General features: G+C 44.8%; 1 protein-coding gene across 1 annotated transcript in view; it reads right to left on the bottom strand.

Annotated features, from left to right (window-relative positions):
* The window catches only part of LOC311223306 (uncharacterized protein), a gene marked incomplete at both ends in the record, with an annotated part of 45,039 nt that extends 40,538 nt beyond the window's left edge, over window positions 1-4,501 (bottom strand). Inside the window, 2 exons of the mRNA XM_084308098.1 lie at window positions 4,046-4,173; window positions 4,325-4,501. Coding sequence (XP_084164224.1) covers window positions 4,046-4,173; window positions 4,325-4,501 — 305 coding nt within the window. The remainder of the gene's footprint in view (window positions 1-4,045; window positions 4,174-4,324) is intronic.
* Window positions 4,502-15,778: the final 11,277 nt, after the last annotated feature.

The raw sequence follows: 15,778 nt of genomic DNA, 5'->3' as shown, positions 1-15,778 counted from the left end.
TGCTCTCAGCAGTCACACCCTTGTACTACCTGTCATTATGTGTTTGATTGGTCTGGTGCCGAACTCTCACTTCTAGTTCGATTATCAATTACCTCCCGCACCTGATGTGTATTCTAATTAGCACCCCTTTGGGCTTTAAGTACCTGGCTCTTCCCCTCTGTTCCTCTTCGGGTCGTGCCGTAACATGCCGTTTCATTCGGTATCATATTCTCTATCACCAGGACTCCTTCGGGAGGTCCTCTGTCTGTTTATGCTGTTTTCATCTCCGGCGTGACATGCGCTCCAGCCTTCGCCTCCTGTCGCCGTTGCCTGAGGTAGACACTGGACTGCGCTCTCTAGACTTCCACGGGAGGCTTCCCAGTGTTCCACTTCAGACCCCCGCGCAGCAGACGTCCTGACGCTCATCCAGACCTCCGCGCAGCTTCCAACCAGGCGCGCATCCAGACCTCCACGCAGCAGATGCGCTCGTCACTCCAGGCGCGCATCCAGACCTCCGCGCAGCTTCCAACCAGGCGCGCATCCAGACCTCCACGCAGCAGATGCGCTCGTCACTCCAGACGCGCACCATCCAGACCTCCGAGCCTGGCACGCTCTTCCGCGCAGACGCACTCCAGATGCGTCCTCTGTACCGGCGCGCACTCCAAGCAGTCGCGCACCACTCTGACCTCCGCTTGGACAACCGGTTCCCCGGTGGCGACGCTCTCGCCCCGTTCTGTTCCAACGCTCTTTACGCACAACGCCTGGGTGAGTTTTTTTATGACTGTCTTTGATCCAATTCCGTTTTTCGTGTGTTTATAAAACACTGAAGATTTCCAGCTTTTTATTAGACAGTCACTCACCCAGCGTTTTAGCCTTTTTTGGATTGTTTTCATTGTTTTCATTTCACACCGAAGATATTTATCACGTGGTTTTGTGTTTGGGACGTTGACTCACTGTGTGTTTACACACCGAAGATATTCATCACGTGGATTTGTGTTTGGGACGTTTACTCACAGTGTGTATATACACCGAAGATTCTCTCACTTGGATAACTCTGTTTTTGGTTACAAGTCACCTCTCCTGTCACCTGCTCTGTTCCAACTGCACTGAGTTAACCCACTCCCTCTCTCCCTCTCGGTTCCGTTTACCCACCTCGGAGATCTGCCGAGAGAAGTCTGCAGAGCGGCTCTGATGTTCCCACCTGCTTCCCCAGTCTACCATCCCGGGAGAAGCTGCAGTGCAGCAACTTCATTAATGCTTTTTCCTAGGCCTTACCCTGTTTTCTCTGTCCCAGTATGCAGCTCCAGCCCTCGCCCTGTTCCAAGGCCTTACCCTGTTTTTCCCTAGTCCTCCTAGTCCTCCCTATCTAGTCCTCCCAGTCCTCCCACTCCCCAGCCCGCCTCCGCGGGTCTCTGTTCCCTGTTTTCCCCACTCTAGTCCTCCCAGTCCTCCCTGTCCCCAGCCCGCCTCCGCGGGCCTCTGTCCCTGTCTCCCCTCTCTAGTCCTCCTAGTCCTCCCTGTCCAGTTCCTCCTAGTTCCTCCCTGTTCCTGCCTTGTCCCTTGCCCCGGCCCTGTTTCCTTTAGCCTTCCCTTTGCCTTCCCCTTAGCCAGCTCGCCTCTTAAAGGCACTGGGCCTTTCCCTTTTCTTGTTTCTCCAGTATTGGTGTTCTCCCTTAAAGGGACAGTGCCTTTTTTTTCTGATTGTTTTCAATAAATACCCGTTCTTGGCTTACTCTCATACCTGTCTTGTGTTGTGCGATTGGGGTCGGTTACAAACCATAACAGTGTGTTGTTGTAGCCACCGGTTAATTCGCGATTTTTTATTAGTTTGTCATGACAAACCAATTACATAATCCAACATATGTGTAAAGAAACAACATATTCCAGTTAACGGTATTTTTTAATGATTCGTTACGGCGTAATCAATAAATAAATAAATTGCTTAAGCAGAGTTTAGTATTGCTGCCTGGCTGAGGAGCGCGTCGCGGCTCGCTCGCGCTCGGCCAATCAGAGCAACGCGGAAGGGCATGTTGGCTGCCGAAAGTATTCACGCGGCAGGTTCGCTAAGCTAATGTTGTTAGCCAAATGCTCTGATGGAGGCCGCCGTTTAAAGGTTAAAGTGACGTCAGCGATCTACGGTTGTACTCGACGGACAAAAGGGAATGAGTGTGTGAAATTTGTACAGTAGGTCCCAGTGAGAATTGCAATCAGTGTGTACTGTGTATTTACACTATCCTAATGTTGCTTTGTTGGTAAAAAAAAATAAAAAAAAGGATTTTAAATCAGAATATGTTCCATTCCATGTCTGAATCTATTGACCATTTCAAGGAATGTTTGGTTACTATTGGGCTTCTAGCCTTCTACTGAACTTATTGTGAATCAGCTGATAGGGTTTTGGCTAGACTATACTTAATAAATAGAATTGCATTATTTACAATATAAAATGCCTTTTTTTGATTAGCGAAAACTAGACAGAAATCAGTTTTCTGCGACTAAATCTAGACAAAAACAAAAAAGACAAAATCGAACACTGACTAAGACTAAAATTCTCAGACCTGTAGTTGACTAAAACTGACTAAACGAAAAATAAATGAAGGTAAAACGGAAAAGGAGTATTTGACACATGACAGACTAAAACTAAAATAGCTGCCAAAATTAACACTGCCTCACTGGCAGACTGCCATCCCTCTTTCTACGTCGCTCTCTTCAGGGGTTTTGCTGCCACTTCCTCCATTAGAACAGATTAGATTAAAATGTATTGTCATTAAACAGCACTTCAATACAGTACCAAGTACTTTTTGCAGAGTTTGCAGCGGGCCTCGTAATAGTCTTTGACTGGGACTAACCATGATGCAAACACTGGGTTGTCGAGCCAGTTCTCGTTAAATTTGCACTTTTCCATAACGAGTGCAAATGCAAATGCTAAAACTAAACGTAACGTTATCATAGGGCTGGATGATATGGCCTCTAAAGGATATCGCGCAATTTTTTGGCTAAATCACGATACATATCGCGATATTTTCTCTAAAGCACAAAAATGCTTGATGTAACCCTTTGATGCATAGTCACGCCAATATGATGATTATAATAGTGCCTGCAACATTATGTTTGCATTAAACCATGAAGATGCTTTAAAAAATAATGAAATGAAAATGTACTAAGAGTAGTAGGGCTGGGCGATTCTTGCTAAAATGTGAATCACGATTTTTCTCTCCAAGAATTGAGATCATGATTCTCACACGATTATTATTTTTTCAATAAAATCATTTATTGCACTCTATTGAATCCTATTATTATCTTACAGAAAAAGGCAATAAGGGTTGTGAACAATGTTAGTTATCTCCATCCTACACACACTGTTTTTTGAACTGAGGGCATTAAAGTTCTAGTTGACCTTAAAACAGCAGAGATAGAGGGTTTCCCACCCTCTAACACTGCCAATTGTGTTAGTATGGACGGTCGGCCAACCCGGAAGCACCACAGCTGGATTCGATCCCACTGTCTCTGTGGTGGTAGGCAGACGCTTAATCTGCTGCACTACCCGGCCGCTCTAGAGATAGTTTTTAAAGCTATAAGTTATCACCTGCCAAGTAACTTACAAATGTTTAAAGAACGAGAGGTGAGGTATAATTTAAGAAGAGCACTCAATTTCAAACAGCCTAGAGCTCGAACCACACTTAAAAGTATGTCTGTGTCAGTTAAAGGAGTGAAACTCTGGAACAATCTACCGGATAAAAAAAAAAAAAGGGTATTAAGTTTAAAAAGATGTTTAAAAACAGGGTTCTAGAATCTTAGTCAAATTTAACCTACATGTAGAATCTGTTTTCTCTACCATGAAACTCGGGTATTGCAGATTAAGTATAGATTTTCCTATGTCATGGCTTAATGTTCTTTTCGGGAACGGTTTTTGTTGATTGTTGATTTTTTGTTTGTTTAGGGGTAGGTTGCTCTATACGCCTTTTGGCTTCAAACCTATCCTCTTTCGCTTGTTTATTTGTAAAAGATTTCAACAAATGTATAACATAGGAGACCTTTAAAGTGCGATATCAGAAACCTTAGTACTTACGCTGTGCTTTGCAACTGTAAGGACTCCATGGCTTTCATGCACTCATCCAGGCACGTCAGCTTGAGAGACTTTGTGGGGGAAACAATTCTCTTGGTGACAGGGTCTCTTCTTGGAGTCTGGAAACAAACCTATCAACACAAGAGTAATGTTGTAGTCATACAAGTAAAATAAGCAATGTGGCAAGTACATGGAAGTATAAAGTATTTTATCGCAATACAAATGTGTATTCATATAAATAATGTCAGGATTATGAACTCCCTGCTTGAGTGAATTCTTTACCTTTACTCCCTTCGCTACAGTTTTGTTGGGCAGGTTCTCTGCTTGAGACTGCCGCAGAATAGAAGGTCTCCCTGTGGGCTGATCCAGGTCAAAGATGTCTTTACTTTCCGGTGAGCTGCTGTTCCTTCTTCCAGGGAACACCGCACAATTCTCATCGTTCACAGCAACAGAACTCATCGTATTATGAAGAAAGACACACTGAAGTAAGGGCTGTAAGCAAGCCATGACTACACCCAGGGCATCTGAACAGACGGGCCCGTTGATAAGACATAAAGACACTGAAGGCCATGTGGGCATCTAGCTGGTATGTTCAAGTGCATAGACGTTGGGAGAAAATACCATAGGCCAGAAAACAAATGCTCATTGCTCACCATGCGGAACGCAACTCAATGTTATGGTTGGGTACCGGTTCCAACATGGTTGATATAATACTACCGGGACCGAATTCAAGAGGAGCCATGTACTTATACTGTAAGCAGTGTGGTGCAGCCATATGTTGGATCATCTATTTGAATGACCACATCAAACAAGAGGTGGACGCAGGCAAATACTGCGGCATGGTCATGCTGGACCTACAAAAGGCCTTTGACACGGTCAATCACTCCATTCTGATTGACAAGCTAAAAGCAATTGGTTTTGATAGTCTATCAGTGAGCTGGATGCAATCCTACCTTGAGGGGAGGGAACAGATGGTGGAGGTAAACGGTACCCTATCCCCCCCCCTCACAGTGAGCTGTGGTGTTCCACAAGGAAGCATACTAGGACCGCTACTGTTCCTAATTTATGCAAATGACATGTCGTCAGCTTGTGACTGCAACTTGTTCCTGTTTGCGGACGACTCAGCCCTGCTGGTCTCTGACAAGAACAAGTTACAGGTTGAAAAAACCCTCAGCTCGGAACTAGGCAGAATCTGCATATGGCTCGCTGATAACAAACTATCATTACACATGGGCAAAACAGAGTCCATTCTCTTCGGTTCAAATAACAAACTCAGCAAGACCGACGGCTTCTCAGTTACAGTGGGTGACAATATTGTAACAAGGAAAGATGAAATTACCTACCTGGGTTCCATCCTAGAGGCTAATCTCTCCTGTGACAAAATGGCATCCAATGTAATAAAAAAAGTCAACCAACGAACTAGATTCTTGTACCGGATCTCCTCTCTGGTAAACAAGAATACCCTGAAGACTCTGGCAGGAGCACTCATTCAGGGGTACTACGACTATGCTTGCACCTCATGGTACCAAAGCACCTCAAAGGCGCTTAAAACAAGATTACAAACATCACAAAACAAACTGGTCAGACTACTACTTGACCTTACCCCCAGAACCCACCTCACCCCTGCCCACTTTGACAACCTAGGATGGCTTAGAGTAGACGACAGAGTACAGCAACTTGCAATGGGCCTGGTCTACAAGATACACTATACGACTAAGGTACCCATGTACATGTCAAAATACTTCCCAAAGGTCAGTGAATACCACAACCACTACACCAGAGGAAGCTCAACAAATCATGTTAAACCCAGATTTGGCTCAAACAAGGGACTAAACACGTTTCGCAATTATGCCACATCAATGTGGAACGCCCTACCCAAAGCTGTAAAGGAATGTGAATCCCTACCCACATTCAAAACCGCTCTTAAAGAGCACCTACGGGAGGCTGCAATTCGAAACTGGTCACCGTAAATGCCCCAAACCCCCACCACCTCCTAATAGACAGTCGACTCCTCCCCACCGCATGTATATATTCCCTCCCCGTCGTATGTATATTTCACTCCCACCCACCCACCCCCTCCTAATGTACAGTCCCCTCCACATCATATGTATATACTCTGTCAGTATCTAGGGGAAACAGTACTGTATATTTGAATACCGTTTATGTCACAAATGTATCAGTACTAAATACCGATATGTCCCTATGCCATAAATGTCATGTATGTTGTGTATGTCATAAATGTCTATATGAATTGAAAATGGGGGACCCTGATGTAAACAAGACGACAGTCTTTCTCTGGTCTGCATCCCCTTAACAATTGTGTGTATTGTGCTGTACTGTATTGTACGCATTCTGCAATCTGTTAATAATGTTTTCAATCAATCAATCAATCAATCAATCAATCAATCAATCAATCAATCAATCAATCACTCAATGTGATGGCTATAGTGTGATTTAGCACAAGTGAGTTAAATCTCATCTTCTCCCATATTGCCCGTCACTAGTCTGGCTACGTAGCCTGAAAAGCCTTACCAGTGATTCCCCCATTCATCCATGCCTGGCTGAAAGAGAGGACAGATAAAAAGTGTGGAACAATGGAGTCGATGACAAAAGAATGACACTGCAGAACTGCACCACAGATGTGCTGTACACAGTGGAAGTACAATGAAATGTGATAATCAAACCAGTTTGTCGTGTTTTATGAGTATGCACTGTAGATACTGCGTTTACCTTACACAAGCAAACCTACAGTATGCACCCTAGTCATGTATAGTATGCACCCTAGTCATGTACAGTATGCACCCTGTATAGAGTGTAACATAAGTGCTTCTTCAGATTTCCAAAGTTCTTTTTTTCAACAATACATACAGTAGCATACCACAACCACAATCTGTTTTGAAAATATAGAGGGTGACATTTTGTTTAACTTTTTCTTATTTCCCATTTCCTATATACTACGGGAGTTAATATGGAACTTGGACAACAGAACTTGTGAAAACATGAAATATTTAATTTAATATTTTAACAATATTTAAATATTAACACATTTTCCCACTAAAGCAATTTAGCCCAAGTTAAACAAGGGGCAAAATAAATTCAAAGATTTAAACTATATGTTTAGTGTTACAGTTTACATTTACAAAAGAATAAACAATTGCAGGCCTAACACACATACAAATTATAATTAAAAATCATTTTGCAAGCCTCTGTAGGTAGGCTTTGTCTTTGTGAAAACTAATAGTTGATCAGCAAAGGGGTGACAGTGGCTCAGGAGGTAGAGCAGTCGTCTGGTAATCCGGAGGTTCCCGGTTCGATTCCCGTTCCTCCTGGGCAGCGTGTCGAAGTGTCCTCGAGCAAGACACTTAACCCCTAACTGCTCCCGATGAGCAGGTTGGCACCTTGCATGGTTGCCTCCGCCATCGGTGTGTGAGTGAATGGGTGAAATTTGAGGAACAAATTGTAGAGCGGTTTGGATAAAAGCGCTATATAAATGCAGCCATTTACCATTTAATAGTGAAATAATATTACAGTTAAAATACAGTTATTTAATGTAAATATGTAAATGTTCTCAAAATTCCTTGGGGTCCCCTGGGACCACCACAACACATTTAGCTGTGCCCCGTATCCCCACACCCCACTCTGCTGTAGACAATGTTAGCCAAGCTGCAAAACTGCAACTTGTCCCATAGAATGGTTGCTTGTGTCATTTATAATAATAGAGACAATGGTTGCTATGTGCAAAACAGAGGTTGCTACATGTATGTCTTGATATAACAAAACAACAAAAACATGACAATTTGGTGTCATGTAAACAAATCACAGTAGAACAGTATATCATGCTTTTCCAGTGTTTTACCTGCTCTACCACTGACAGAGATTAGACATTTTCTTTTTAAACAGGTTACCAATGGTTACAGGCAGCCATCCTGGAAGAAAGGGAACCACACAAACATTCTGTACATGACCTTTACCACGTTTTGAACTCGAACACCATTGAAAGCTATGACCAACAACCCAGATGAAGTGGTATTTTTTTGCAAAAACCTCAAAATCAAAAGTGAGTGCACTACCACCCCTGCAGCTGCAGGACTTATACAACAGGAGGTGCAAATCCAGAGCCTGCAGAATAATGAAAGACCCTCACCACCCCAACAACAGCCTGTTCAAGCTGCTGCGGTCAGGCAAGTGCCTCCGTATATACGCAGCAAGAACAGAGAGACTAAGGCTCAGCTTCTTCCCTCAGGCCATCAGAACAATGAACACTGATCTCTCCACACACAAGCACACATGAACATACACACACACACACACACACACACACACACACACACACACACACACACACACACACACACACACACACACACACACACACACACACACACACACACACACACACACACACACACACACACACACACACACACACACACACACACACACACACACACACACACACACACACACACACACACACACACACATACACAACACAACATTCTACACTCGCTCACACACAAACGCACCATAGGTCACTTTAAAGTTTAAACACACAAGAAAAGGTCACTTTAAAGGAAGGGAATAAGGACACTTTAAGAAAATAACTTGTTGCGATTGTTGCATAGTATAGTTAGTAACAGCAAGTATAGCACAGGGACATAGAAGTAAAACTGCACATTGTATAGGAGTGTACATAGGATCCAGTGCCTTTAAGTGATTTGTTAACATGTTTATTTATCATGTCTATTCTAGTTATCTTATTTTTATTACTACTATTACTATTGTTTTATTGCACAATCGTAGCGGGCATGGCCAACCGCATTTCACTGTATGCCCTGGTATGTATGTGATGAATAAACTCTTGTTAGGTGCCGGTCAGGTCCCGGGCAGGCGGGGGTCAGGTCCCGGGCAGGCGGGGGTCAGGTCCCGGTCAGGCGGGGGTCAGGTCCCGGGCAGGCGGGGGTCAGGTCCCGGTCAGGCGGGGGTCAGGTCCCGGTCAGGCGGGGGTCAGGTCCCGGGCAGGCGGGGGTCAGGTCCCGGGCAGGCGGGGGTCAGGTCCCGGTCAGGCGGGGGTCAGGTCCCGGTCAGGTCCCGGGCAGGCGGGGGTCAGGTCCCGGTCAGGCGGGGGTCAGGTCCCGGTCAGGTCCCGGGCAGGCGGGGGTCAGGTCCCGGTCAGGCGGGGGTCAGGTCCCGGGCAGGTCCCGGGCAGGCGGGGGTCAGGTCCCGGGCAGGCGGGGGTCAGGTGGGGGTCAGGTCCCGGTCAGGCGGGGGTCAGGTCCCGGGCAGGTCCCGGGCAGGCGGGGGTCAGGTCCCGGGCAGGCGGGGGTCAGGTGGGGGTCAGGTCCCGGTCAGGCGGGGGTCAGGTCCCGGGCAGGCGGGGGTCAGGTCCCGGGCAGGCGGGGGTCAGGTCCCCGGCAGGCGGGGGTTCTTTCTAGAAGCTGAACTCTGGGTTGGTTCCATCTTGAAATCAACATTTTAATGCTTTGTTATCTGAGCGAGAAAAACTCTTTACTAAAAAACAATAATAACAATGATAATACTAATAATAATCTCGGTCACAAACAACAGATAGATCAAATTCTAGGTGCTTACGATTAAATGATAACCGTAGCCAATGAGCTGTGGTATTGCACCATACTGTATACTGCCTGTATGAGCTGTGGTATTGCACCATACTGTATACTGCCAGTATGAGCTGTGGTATTGCACCATACTGTATACTGCCAGTATGAGCTGTGGTATTGCACCATACTGTATACTGCCTGTATGAGCTGTGGTATTGTACCATACTGTATACTGCCTATATGAGCTGTGGTATTGCACCATACTGTATACTGCCTGTATGAGCTGTGGTATTGTACCATACTGTATACTGCCTGTATGGCAAAACACAGAATACCATGAATATGTGCCTTATATTTACCATCATTCCTTTTAAGAAAATACTGATTAAATTGCAGTATCTCGTCTTATCTACTTTTTATTATTCAATTTGATTAAACATTCTGTCAAAGCTGGGTAGCAGCCTAAGATGCAGTGCAGAAATTAGACAGCAGGTGTCACTGTGTCATTGGGGACAACACACTTCTGCTTTTTGCCTCCTCTACCAATTAAAGGGGAACAACACAGCTTCTAATATGTCATGGCCTAAGACCATATTAATATTTCCATCAATATTTGTGAACATGAGCTACTCTCTCCTAAAGTCAGAAACCAAAGAAGTAGGAATCACATTTGTGACGTCATCAGGTATAAAGTCTGGAGCTGGATCGTTATCCAGTCGTATGCTCAGTACTTCACAAACATGCACATTCTTTATAAAACATTGCAAATGACAAACATTTGTGGTTCAATGCTGCCTTGGAACTTGTGGTCTCTCGACTTCAAGTGGGTTGAGGTTGTGAGGACACAGTTGCTAGGCAACTGGGCAATGCATCTCAATGCCACTGAGGCGAACGATCTTCCACGTATAGTGGTGTGAAGACCACAACAGTGGGTTGTTCATATGGACTCTTCTCGTGAACACAGAACACTCAAGTTCCATTTGAAGGCAGCACTTAACCAGTAATGTTTTCGTTGGATGCATGGGACTTGGATTATACTGCACAAGTTGTGAGAGCATTTGTAAATGGATGTTTTGATACAGTTTTGCTGTTGTTAAATAAATCTCCATGAACTTGAATTCATCAAGGATTCTACGTTCACCGTGGAGACACACATGGGAAAAAAGGCAGAAGAAGAAGCATGGGTCTATAGTAGGGATGTCCGATATTATCGGCCTACCGGCATTAAAATGTGATATCGGAAAATATCGGTATCGGTTTTCAAAAAAAATATATATACAGTATATATTTTTTTTTTTTTTTTTTTTTACATTTCTATAACCTTTATTTACACAGGCAAGCAAGTAAGAACAAATTCTGATTTTATTTATTGTCAAAAGTATGCATAATGTTGTGTTAATTCCACAACAAGAGATATGTAATGTTAATTACCTGAAATTATTCCGTTTTTGGGGGGGGGGGGGGGGGGGGGGGGGGGGTATCGGTATCGGTTGATATCGGTATCAGAAATTAAGAGTTGGACAATATCGGTATATTGGTATCGGTAAAAAAGCCAATATCGAGCATCCCTAGTCTATAGGTATCTCAGAAGAAGCATGGGTCTATAGGTACCTCAGAAGAAGAAGCATGGGTCTATAGATACCTCAGAAGAAGAAGCATGGGTCTATAGGTACCTCAGAAGAAGAAGCATGGGTCTATAGGTACCTCAGAAGAAGAAGCATGGGTCTATAGGTACCTCAGAAGAAGAAGCATGGGTCTATAGGTACCTCAGAAGAAGAAGCATGGGTCTATATGTACCTCAGAAGAAGAAGCATGGGTCTATAGGTACCTCAGAAGAAGAAGCATGGGTCTATAGGTACCTCAGAAGAAGAAGCATGGGTCTATAGGTACCTCAGAAGAAGAAGCATGGGTCTATAGGTACCTCAGAAGAAGAAGCATGGGTCTATAGGTACCTCAGAAGAAGAAGCATGGCTTGACTCTCAGTTCATAATATTCTCAAAGAGAGTTTATATCAAAGAGAATCAACTCTACCTTTGCCAGCAGAGGATGCTCGAAGCACAGTGAGTGCAGAATGAAATGCGGTCAATGGGAGAATTACACAAAATAGCCATTTGTGACTAACAGAAGACAGTTTTGGGAAATACTGTTTCATGTTTCTAAAGGTTCTTTATATAAATAGCAATGGCTCATAAAATTTATTTGAAATGTACCAGGTCTTTTATTCGTTATCACGTGATAAAACAATGACGTATGCTCTGCTAAAGTGACTTACGGCATGCTTTAACCTTCTGTATTGTCTCAGTGAAAGGGTTAACCCTTCGGTAGGTTTTGTGATCTGCACGGTTTCAGCCAGCTAATCACCCAACCCACAAGAGTATGTGATTCAACTCAAACTACCATTGATCTAATTCTGACCTCTGACAAGTCCATGATCTCCAAGGGGTGATAGCATGCGGGTTAAGTGATCATTACATGATATTCTGTACCCACAAAAAGCTAAAACAAAAGGCCGGCTGTCACAAAACAGTCACATCTAGGGACCTCAAAACCTACTCTAGAGAGGCCTTTAACCTAGAACTGGAGAGCATGGACTGGTCAGATGAGCTCAGTGGTACACTAGTTGAAGAAGCATGGCTTGGATTCAAAACCAAATTCACAACAATACTTAACAACATGGCACCCCTAAGAACCACCAGGGTTAAAAACCGCGCTGAGCCATGGATGCACACTGAAATACTGACCGCTATGAAAACCAGAGACAAAAAATGCTCGGAACTTCATAAAAGTCAGACAAAGCTTACCAAAAGCTCCAAACAGTGAACTCCAAGCCCACGTGGTTGAACAAAAAATTCAAAGAAACAGACGTAAACATTACGTAAACACCATGATCAAAACCACACAAAAAAGATTTCATCAATGACAAAACCGAGGAAAACAAAAACAAACCCAGCAAACTTTGGAAATGACTCAACAACCAACTAGGCTTCAGCAAAAAGCTTAAAACCAGATTCATAAACATAAAGACAGAAAACACTCTCATCACAGACAAACTGGATGTGGCCAAATACCTAAACATATTCTTTACAAATGTAGCAGGGTGGATTATCCCTGCTTTGTGGGAACGGTTACTGGCAGTCACAAGGTAGCAGGACGCCGCAGAACTCAGTCTGACTGCACCCTCGTCTTTGGACCTGGAGCGTCAAACTGGAGGCCGGCAGCAGGAGTGGATGGGGCCCAGGATTCACTAACCTGGGAGTGGTACTCTGGTCTTCCTCGCCCCTCCAGGGCGGTCAGCAGTATTTTCCCAACACACTCTCACTTCCCCCAGTACCTCTGTTAGCCCTCCCACACCTGGTGACTGATAGATGAATAACAATGTTTTTTCCCCCCCGCAAGCAGTTCCCTCCCTCAATGACTACTAGAGACCTTGAATGACCGAAAGGGGAAAGGGTTAAATAATAATACCTGCATAGGAAGGGTTAGGGTTAGACTCAATAATGGACACGCACACACACAATTCCCGTCTTAGTTCGTTTAGTGTTACTTATACTGGGCAGTGACAAGTATTACTGGCAGTGAGTCAAATGGCATATAATATTATTATTCCTAATTACTAATAATTATAATAATATATATATATATAACACGTATACAATAATACCTTTCCCTAAGGCTTTACATATTACGGCAGCATTAATGTACCCCAGAAAGAAAAAGGGTTAACTAGATGGGAAATCAATAGGCATGACCATACCCGTTATCACACTCAAAGGAAATGAAAAGGTGGGCCCACTTTACCAAACAAAAGTCCTAACTAATGCTGGCATGTAATGTTTATGGGCTACCCCTATGCACTGTGGTTAGCAACCATTATCTTTGCCCGTAGGCCGCGACACACTGTGTAATGTACGATAGGATCTTGGTCACCGAAGTGCCAGTGTACTTAGCCAAGATGGCGGCCTCGCCCTCACCACCACTCGTCCGGGTGGTAAGATGGCGTCGAACGCTCTCGTCCCAGGAGCTAGCAAGCTGTGGTAGGCAGGGGGGCAGTAGCGGGCTGGAGGCGCGTGCTGGGTGATGGCGACCTCTGCTGGACGAGACGAACTCCCGTGCTAGGCTGCTGACTGCCGGTGCTGACAAGCTGCTGACTGCCGGTGCTGACAAGCTGCTGGTCGACGAGCTGTGTTGGCGCGCGTGATAATCTGGTGGCTACCTTAACTGAAGCTACTCTGTGGGTCTGAGAAGGCCCTCCTGCTAGTCGAACATGCAGCAACGCACGGTGCCGCTAACCACCAGTTCTCTTCAGGCAACGCTTGCCGGGGGCACCTCGCTGGAGGGGATAACGTTAGCATTAGCCACTTTAATATACCGCTTACTTCTAGGATAACTCGCTGTATCACTAGGGTTATTCCGTTTGGATATTCAACACGCTACTACGCTTATATTTCTATCATAACCCGAAATATACTTGAGTCCAATTACATTCACCCGTGTGCTTCACTACAGGGTTCCACAACGACAAGTCCGTCCAGGTTCACGTTCAACGCCGAAGAGGCTGGTTCTCTCCACTTCCGTTCAGGTGACTTGCTTCTCCTTGACGCCTCCCTCCTGCGCTCCGCCTGCCACCGCCGCCCCCTGCTGGCACCGCCAACTAGCCCCACAGGAAGAACTGGGTGAATTGAATATGATTCAGTTAGTGTTTATAATCCATATTCCAGTCGGTGAGAGAAGGAGAAACTCGCCTCATTGTTCAGGAGAATATCAAGGGAAACTGGTTAACATGTCTTTGTGCACAAAGGGGAGATAAAAGGCCAAGTCAGTGGGGTGCTCCAGTAGCACACCATGTACCGCACTCCGTCGTGGAGTACCGTGCTGCGTCACGGATCGGTTGACTCCGAGTTCGATTCCCGGACCCGCCATCATTTGCCAAATGTCTTCCCCTGCTCTCTCTCCCGTTTCACCCTGCATCTGTCGGTCATGCTTGACCAGGAAAAGCGATAAACGCCAAAAAATGAAGTTAAAAAAAAAAGGCCAAGTCAGCACTTCTGAATAATAGTTGAATAATAATAAACTACCCTCCCACTCAGGGCATTTTGGGGTAGAACACATAGTAGCATACTACGAAAACCTAGGGGTCCGCAAAGACGACTTCAAACTTGGAATGGTAACAACAGCTGAGGTACTAAAAAAACTGAGCGCCCTCCAACCAAACAAAGCCACTGGCCATGACAATATCCCCTCCAAATTCATCAGAGACTCAGCAGCCGCCATCACCCCAGTCATCACAGACATAATAAACCTCTCCATAAAGCAGGGACACGTACCCAAAGACTTCAAAATTGCGAGAGTAACCCCCCTGCACAAAAAGGGCAGCAAATTAGACCCAGGCAACTACCGCCCTGTTTCTATTCTTACCTCCATCTCGAAAGTCATGGAAAAAAATAGTATACGAACAGGTCAAAAAGTACCTTGCGAAAAAAAATCTATTTATTTATTTATCTTCTCTATTTGAACGACCACATCAAACAAGAGGTGGACGCGGGCAAATACTGCGGCATGGTCATGATGGACCTAAAAAAGGCCTTCGACACTGTCAATCACTCCATTCTGATTGACAAGCTAAAAGCAATTGGTTTGATAGTCTATCAGTGAGCTGGATGCAATCCTACCTGGAGGGGAGAGAACAGATGGTGGAGGTAAACGGTACCCTATCCCCCCCCCTCCCAGTGAGCTGTGGTGTTCCACAAGGAAGCATACTAGGTCCGCTACTGTTCCTAATTTATGCAAATGACATGTCGTCAGCTTGTGACTGCAACTTGTTCCTGTTCGCGGACGACTCAGCCCTGCTGGTCTCTGACAAGAACAAGTTACAGGTTGAAAAAACCCTCAGCTCGGAACTAGGCTAAATCTGCACCGGGCTCGCTGATAACAAACTATCATTACACCTGGGTAAAACAGAGTCCATTCTCTTCAGTTCAAATAAGAAACTCAACAAGACCGACGGCTTCTCAGTTACAGTTGGTGACAACAATATTGTCACAAGGAAAGATGAAATTACATACCTGGGTTCTATCCTAGAGGCAAATATTTCCTGTGACAAAATGGCATCCAATGTAATAAAAAAAGTCAACCAATGAACTAGATTATTGTACCGGATCCACTCTCTGATAAA

Source organism: Notolepis coatsorum (assembly GCF_963971535.1).
Source record: "Notolepis coatsorum genome assembly, chromosome: 2".
NCBI classification, from domain to species: domain Eukaryota; kingdom Metazoa; phylum Chordata; class Actinopteri; order Aulopiformes; family Paralepididae; genus Notolepis; species Notolepis coatsorum.
Note: the sequence above shows the minus strand (reverse complement) of the source record. Positions and strands in the feature narration are given on the sequence as shown.